Source organism: Hemitrygon akajei, chromosome 3 (assembly GCF_048418815.1).
Source record: "Hemitrygon akajei chromosome 3, sHemAka1.3, whole genome shotgun sequence".
Taxonomy (NCBI): domain Eukaryota; kingdom Metazoa; phylum Chordata; class Chondrichthyes; order Myliobatiformes; family Dasyatidae; genus Hemitrygon; species Hemitrygon akajei.
Genome location: NC_133126.1, coordinates 34419064 through 34427394, shown reverse-complemented (window position 1 = coordinate 34427394; position 8331 = coordinate 34419064). Strand labels below are relative to the sequence as shown.

Sequence of the window (8331 nt, the reverse complement as noted above, 5' to 3'; positions counted from 1 at the left end):
TGTAGTTACCACAGAGTGCTATCTCAGTCAACAGTAACTGTAATTTGAAAGTACCTACGACAAAGGCTTTCAGATGCCCTGCAGATGAAAATTAAACTATATAAATGAAAACCTTAAAGTTTATTTTCCCCAAGGCTCTCGTCGTCTGACCGAGATAACCATAAAAACACAACGCCGTTCCGCCTTATCACATGAGAGTACCAACTGAAGAGAGCAAGCGGAATGGGATTGGTGGCGACTGGCGTGCGAGGCGGAGCCAGGGACATTGCAGAGATCGCAGTGTTGTTGTTCCCAGCAGCTGTTGGAAAGCGCCTGCCAGCTTCCTGGGATCTGACTCTGGTATTTCCACCGGGAAGCGGCTGCATCCTCCGGGATCGCCCGCCGCAGCAGAAGCGCCGGATTATGGCGACAGACAGTAAGTAACCATGTGCGAACGCGGGTCAGGGACCAAGGGTCTGATGCTTTCGAACATCATCCTCAGTAAAACATCATGAAACCAAATGGAACCGTAAAGGCGAATCAGGTGCAAGCTGGGTCCTGGGAAGCACTTTGAAAATTGCAGTGACTGTTAGAGGGAGCTCCGAAGGCATGGTGGTGCAGATCGAACATGCTCCTTGTACTTCGAATGTTGACAGCTTGCAGTTGACGCTGAAAGTGTTGATAAGAGATTGTTGTGGGGTCGTTTTAGAAACTGGTTGCATAGGCCGATTATTGAACGTTTGCAAATGTTCATTCATGGATCAACCGTGTTCTGATAAGGGCGGTGGAACTAACAGGAGTTCTGGCCAAAGCTCAAAGCAATGACAGAGTTTCTGGTGTGGCACTGCAGGGGTATGTATGGGTGCCAACACCCTGCACGGCAAACGCCCATTGTCTTCCTCCTCTAAAGCGTTTCAGTGAGGGTGGTGGGTGGGAGTTACTGGGAGAATTGATCTCACCCACAATGTGTTGTAAGGTGGCAATATTAAACTGAGCAGTGGTGTGATGGAGACACACACACTTCGCCTCTACAGGTGCAGCTTGAATGAGTTCCTCCAGCAGTTTGGTTTTTTTAAGAAATGGTATAGGTTGTATTGCTGAGGCATTTTCTAGTAAGATTCTCTTAGCAGAAATTTGCTGTTTAGCAGTTGTAGGACAGGGGATGAGTGAGTTACTTGCTGACAGGTGTGAACTGCCTAAGGATTTGGACTGGACTCTACTAGAAGCAAGGAAATGGATCCTCATCTCTTTCCTAATGGAAGGTGGCTGTTGGTTGTAACATGACTGACTATGAACTAATGATTATGGGTTAATCACTCCTGAAGGGGAGTCTTGGCCTGAGATATTTGTTGTCTATTCATTTCCATAAATGCTGCCTGACATGCTGAGTTCCTCCAGCATTGTGTATGTTGCTTTGGATTTCCAGCATCTGCAGACTTTTCCTGTTTAAGGACTATTTTGTCCTTGTATCTCCTTCATAAGTTGCAATAAATATTAAGGTGAACTCAGTTAATTGAAGCCACTCTGATTGTTACCAAATTCTTTTTGTGAGAACAAATTGCTTTTTTGAAATCTCCATGCAGAATGTATTGAGGCAACTTGTAATTGTCTTATCTTGCCCTGTACTGCTGCCATAGAACAGCAAATTTCCTGACTTGTGCCGATGCTAATGAATCTGGTTCTGAGATTCATTTTATGAAGTTGTGGGGGGAGAAATGAGTGACCACATATCCTGAAGAGGTCATGTGGAGCAAAGCAGATGTACGTACCTTTTCTCTGCTGTTATTTGCACATTGTATGTGGAAGAGGGGTTCAAGGGTTTATTGTAAGACGTAATAGTCTGTAGGGAATCATTTAAATTATGCATAAACACATATGAACATGGTCAGACAAACAAGGACTGCAGCCGGTCTCTCTCTTCCGTGACTTGGTTGGTTCATATGAGCTTTTGAATGGATGAGATTCCAAAACTGAAGCCCAGTGAAGGAGCAACTGCTGATGACAGCAAAATGAATGGGAACAAGCCTGGGGCTGATACTTGAAGTAATGAGCAGGAATTGTTGATTGGAAGAGATGGTCAGGTGGTAAGTTGGAGTGAACCTGTCATTTGTCTGTTACATTTTCTATATTTAGAGTAGTGTTGGGTTAGTGGTCATTATGACTAGTCCATTGATGGTTTATGAAGGATGGGTGTGCAGTGCCTACCAGGGAAAGCACTACAAACACCCAAACTCAACCTGGTATCTTCTGTTCAAAGGGCAATTTTACAATTATCGTAAGGTTCCTAATATTAATGTTTTAGGACAGTAACACATAGAATTATATGACATGATCAGTGTAAAGATTGGCTGTTGGGACCACCTACAGTATGGTGGCGTTTATACTTTCCATGCTCGGTCTCAGCCCCTCTGATAGGAGGAATGGAGGGCTATCTGGAGGGGAGGGTTAGATTGATCTTAGAGTAGGCTAGAGGGTTGGCACATCATTGTGGGCTAAAGGGTCTGTGCCCTGTGTAATAGACTATGTTCTATTTCTCCTCCACATTCTTTTCTCTCTTGTACTCGTGCAGGTGCCGCAACCACTTCCTGCAACAGTGAGCTCCAGAATGTAACCATTTCCAAGTACAGATTCATCATTTTCCTCTTGGGTATCTGTTTAAAGAATCTTGTGAGTCCTCTCCTAAGCAGAAACATTCTTTCCTACATCAACTGCTAGTTCCATTCAAAGATTTAAAATCTTTTTATTATGTCATCTTTTGGATTTCTTGAAAAGGAAAGACAACCCAGTCTGTTCAAACTTTCCTGAAAACTGCAATTTCTTAGACAGGATCCAGTCTATTGCATTTTCTATATTTAGAGTAGAGTTGGGTCAGTGGTCATTATGACTAGTTCGTGGTGTTTTAAGTCCATTGATGGTTTATGAAGGATGGGTGTGCGGTGCATTTTGTAGTATAGTCTATTCAGCCATTCCCCAGTATAATGAGAAGTAAGAAAAGAAAACGTTGGGAAAAGCTCAGCAGGTCAGCCAATGTCTATGGAAGGAGAAACTATGAACCCTTCAGGTCAAAATCCGTCATCAGATCTAAGAAAGAGAATAAGTTGGTCTAAGTAGCAGAGAGGATAGGGAAATGGAATGGGTGGCACGAGAGAGCTTTCATCTCATCAGAGAAACAATTATGTAGCCATAAAGGGACATGTTGAACAGGCTGGAATATATAAATGTAAGAAAAAATAAGAGAAAAATGGCATACTGAATCAAACAGAAAGAAAGAGCAAATTATCTAAATTTTGGGGAATTCAGTTTTGAATTCTGCAGGCTGCAACGTGCTCGGATGAAAGATGAGGCATTGGGCTTTGTTATAAGAGTGCAGGAGACCGCAGGCAGCGATCAGAGCCAGAGTGCAACAGGGAATCAGAGGCAGATAACTGGATGAAGATGAGAGACTGCAGGTGCTGGAATCTAGGGCAAAACACAAGGCACTGCAGAGGAACATAATGGGTAAGGCAGCAGCTATGAAGGGAAGTAAATAGACAGTCGACAACAGTCCAAGTTGAAGGGGTTTGATCTGAAAGTGTGATTGTCCATTTCCCTCCAGAGGTGTAACCTGACTTGCTCATTTCCAACATTGCTTTGTGTGAGACATCTGGATGAATTACAGAGAAAGGTTGAACAAGTTAGGTCTTTATTCTTTGGAGCGTAGAAGGTTGGGGGGGGGGACTTGCTCGAGGTATTTAAAATTATGAGGGGGATAGATAGAGTTGACATGGATAAGCTTTTTCCATTGAGAGTAGGGGAGATTCAAACAAGAGGACATGAGTTGAGAGTTAGGGGGCAAAAGTTTAGGGGTAACACGAGGGGGAACTTCTTTACTCAGAGTGTGGTAACTGTGTGGAACGAGCTTCCAGTGGAAGCGGTAGAGGCAGGTTAGATTTTTGTCATTTAAAGTAAAATTGGATAGGTATATGGACAGGAAAGGAATGGAGGGTTATGGGCTGAGTGCGGGTTAGTGGGACTAGGTGAGAGTAAGCGTTCGGCACCGACTAGAAGGGCTGAGATGGTCTGTTTCCATGCTGTAATTGTTATAGGGTTATATGAATTCTGATTTCTTTAATCAAAAGATTTAACTGTTCTACCTCCTTTGATGCCACTTGACCCACTGAGTTTTTCCAGCATTTTCTGGTTTTATTTCAGATTTTATAATCTGCACTTTATTCATTTTGTGGTCTGACTGAGGATTTGTATGTTAAAATATGTGTTATTTCCCTGCTTTTGTATTCTGTTCCTCTAGAAATGATCCATGATGTGTTGTTTGTGCTTTTTATGGGCTCACACAATTTGCTTTGCTACTTGTAGAAATTTATGTGTTTGTATTGGCTCTTATTACTATTTATTTGCTCTTTCAGTTCATGCAGTTTTAAATGTACTAAGGACTTAATTGACTTCATTTCCCTTCTCTCAAATTACCAATTCACCAATTCAACATATTCATCCGAGTATGTTGAATTTGAGTCAACATCTATATGTTCACTCTTTGAAAGTGTTTTTACTTACTTTGCTGCAATCCTCCAATTATATATATATTTAAATATATTTTTATTGAAGGAGTGATACGAAACACGCAATCCTCCAATTATTAACTGTTTCCATAATTTGCTATTACAGATTTGGGACATCTATTTAGAATGGAGATGAGGAGGAATTTCTTTAGCCAGAGAGTGGTGAATCTGTGGAATTCTTTGCCACAGCTGGCTGGGCAGGCCAAGTCATTGGGTATATTTAAGGCAGAGGTTGATAGGTTCTTGATTAGTCAGGGTATGAAGGGATTCGGGGTATGAAGGGATTTGGGGGAGAAGGCAGGGGATTGGAGCTGAGAGGGAAATGGATCAGTTATGATGAAATGGCGAAGCAGACTCAAAGAGGCCAAATTCTGCTCCTATATCCTGTATAAGTTTGAACATCATACCTATAGTTTCAGCATCTTAATGGTTGATATATATAGCAAGCAACAGTGATTCCAGCACTGCTGCCTGGAATAAGCTGTTGTCCATTTCTTAGAATTTGTTCTGTGCACTTGTTTTAAAAGATTCTGTTACCTGACCATCTTTCATTCCTTTCTGATATGTGGTCCCTGATGTCACACGTTCTGACCTATAACTTTCTTGGCCGTTAAAATATTTGCTTTAAATCTTTATCTCCATTGTATTTTCCATTATAACCTCTGTTGTATTTCTCACATGTATAATCATCATTGCATTTTCCCACACATTTAATCATTTCTGCATTTCCCACACAGGAAATCTCCATTGCATTTTCCCTCACTGTGAATCTCCACTGCATAAATCTGTCGTATTTCCCTCACAGAATTTCTGCTTTACAGCCCGTGTCCAAATAGATCTGCCAGAGAAGGATGGCAGATTTCCTGTCCTGAAAGTCATTGGTTCTTCATGAGCTTTTGTGACAATCCAACAGTTTTGTGGCCACTATAAAGGTGACAAGACTGTTCTTAAGATTCCAGATTTATTTAAAACTCCAGATCTAATGATGGGATTCAGACTTGTATTTCAGTATCAAATGTCCAGAGCTGGCTTCTTGCCCAGTAGCTTAGATGCTTGCCAGTTGCTCCAGTACTTTGCTATGCCAACCTTACCGTGCTGTGCTGAGCGAGCATCACTTTTGTGATGAGGTTTGTTGAAGTAACTGCTGACGTTTGCCCATCCGTTAGGAGGGGATGGAATTGTTGGGACGACAGTCGGGGTGTCACGACTGGCCGTTATTAGACATGCCGAGGACGCGGCCTAGGAGATTAGCTCGCCTTCTGAGGTCCAAGATCTTGTGCCTCTGCGGTCAGGCACGTCGAAGGTTAGTGCCCCGGCAGGAGATCGATGTATTGTGGGAGTCGGAAGATCCCTGGCTGAGTGCCCAGAGACCTGAGATCTTCGGGCACCGAGCTCGGAAAAAGCGACGCAACGGACTTTTAGCATCGTAAACCAGCGAGTTGTTTGTTATGTCTCCCCTCTCGCTGTGAAACGGGGACATCTCTTTCTCCCTTATTAGGGGGAGAGAGAGAGCCTGTGGTATGTTGACTACCAGGTGAATGAGTAGACTTAGGGGTAACTATAAGTCTGTGTCTTTGCTATTCCTTTGCTGCACCCTTGAGTCCTTGGTGGTGGGTGCCGATGCCTTTTTTCAATGCTGGTGGGGGGAGGAGTGATCGTTGCTTGTTGTTGCTTACGCGCGGGAGGGAGGGGAGTTGGGGGGTACTTTGGGGTTCTAACATTTAACTGTCATTCGTTCTTTGGGGGCACTCCTCTGTTTTTGTGGATGGTTGCAAAGAAAAAGCATTTGAGGATGTATATTGCATTAATTTCTCTAACTTTAGACTTGCAGGTCAAATGCCTCCAACCTGCTTCATGATGAGGGAGGAAATTCATGTAAAACTTTCTTCTCACAGAGGGTGGTGAATCTCTGAAATTTTCTGGCCCAGGGGATATTTAAAGTGGAAATAGATATACTTTGGAAAGACTGGAGTTTTTAGGGCTGTGGAGAACTGGTGTGGAAGAGATGAGATCCAAGATAGATCAACTCTCTTGATCTCTCAGTTATAAGGTTGTTGCAACATGGGGATCATTTCCATCAGGTCAGGCTGCAGGAGAAAAACTGCAGACTCCAATCAAAATATGGTTAAGTTAATGCGCTTTTAAATGTGAATATTCAAATTCTGCTAATTGGATTAAATTAAATTCTGTTGTGGTTCAACTGAGTATGTTTATCCACTTGATTGGCATTTAAAACACAAGTGCCTTCTATTCACAGGACAAAGCTATATAAACAAACATGTTTTGAATATTAATAGTGCAGTTTGTTTTTCAGTGAAGCAGAAAGATTAATTAAGCCCTGCAATCTTGCATATAGAGCCACAAAGCTATAGTGTTATGTACAGAAGGGTAGGAGAATCTTTGGTCCATCTCATCCAGGTTGTCTACTTAGAGCTATCTCATTAGGTCCATATCACTCTAAACCTCTTGTATCCATGTATCTGCCCAATTGTCCTTTAACCATTGTGATATAACCACCTCTGCAGCTTCTGACTGCTCGTTTCATATTAATATGCACAAAATGCTGGAGGAACTCAGCAGGCCAGGCAGCATCTACGGACAAGAGTAAACAGTCGACTTTTCGGGCCGAGACCTTTCATCAGGACTGGATAAAAGAGATGAGGAGTCGGGGTTAGAAAGTGGAGGGAGGAGAGGATGAAGTACAGGGTAATAAATGAAAGGTAAAACTGGGAGAGGGGAAGTAAAGAGCTGGGAAGTTGATTAGTAAAAGAGATAAAGGGTTGGAGAAGGGGGAATTTGACAGGAGAGAGCAGCTCATTTCATACTCCGTGTGGATATAGTTACCTCTCAGGTCCCCTTAAATATTTCCTCTCTCATTCTAGACTCTCCTACTCTGTGGGGGTGGGGAGGGGGCAAAGACTGTGACTTTTCACCTTGTCTATGTCCCTCATGAGTTTATATTTTTCTCTAAGTTCACCCTCTCCAGAGGAGAAAAATCCCAGACTTTCCCTGTAATTTAAGCCCTTCCGTTCCAGTATCGTCCTTGTGATTTATTTTCTGTACTCTTTCCAGCTTAATGACATCCTTCCCATAGCTGAGTGACTAGAACTGTACACAATAATCCAACTGTGGCCTCATCTTAATTTCCACAATAGTCATTCACAGGTTTATCGGAACAATTACCTTTGAACCGATTCTAGGCTTTATTACCATTGGACCATTTTGAATTGTGCTGATACTAGTGGCTTCCATAAGCAACTTTATTTAATATTAAATTCTTTGTCTCAATCATCCAAAATGGTGCAAGAATGATCCAGTGTCAGAATTCAAAGTACATTTATTATTAAAACATGTATACACCATTCAGCCTTGAGATTCATCTCCTCACAGGCAGACTGACAGTAAAAGCTTGAGTTTCTTACCGGTAATCTCTGCCACTCTCCTCTGAGGGTACTAACTGCATCAGGTGAAGGAATGTAGGGCTAAGCATTCTTTGGAGACAAAAATGTCCTTGGAATATTTGTTGTGTTGCATTCTCTTCCAGTATTTGGTTCTATGGACTACAATAGAACTGAATGTCATGAGATTTTGTCAATACACTTGTGCCCATTCAGAGCTAGTGATTATGGTTGAAATTCTATTCCAGGTGCTCTCTGCAATGTGTAGTTTTGTAATAAGTCCATGAGGTATTGAGAGCAAGCTCGGATTGTAATATGTGTCAGCACCTGATAAAGAAAGTCTCTGAAACACATAAAATATGTACCAAGGGAAGAAGGATCTTCGAATGAAGTTTCAT

General features: G+C 42.2%; 1 protein-coding gene across 2 annotated transcripts in view; it reads left to right on the top strand.

Annotated features, from left to right (window-relative positions):
* Nucleotides 1–273: 273 nt before the first annotated feature.
* The window catches only part of LOC140724843 (synaptotagmin-16-like), a 166976-nt gene continuing 158918 nt past the window's right edge, over nucleotides 274–8331 (top strand). For both annotated transcript variants that reach the window (XM_073039521.1, XM_073039520.1), the window contains exon 1: nucleotides 274–415. In XM_073039521.1, coding sequence (XP_072895622.1) covers nucleotides 403–415 — 13 coding nt within the window. In that variant the 5' untranslated portion in view covers nucleotides 274–402. The remainder of the gene's footprint in view (nucleotides 416–8331) is intronic.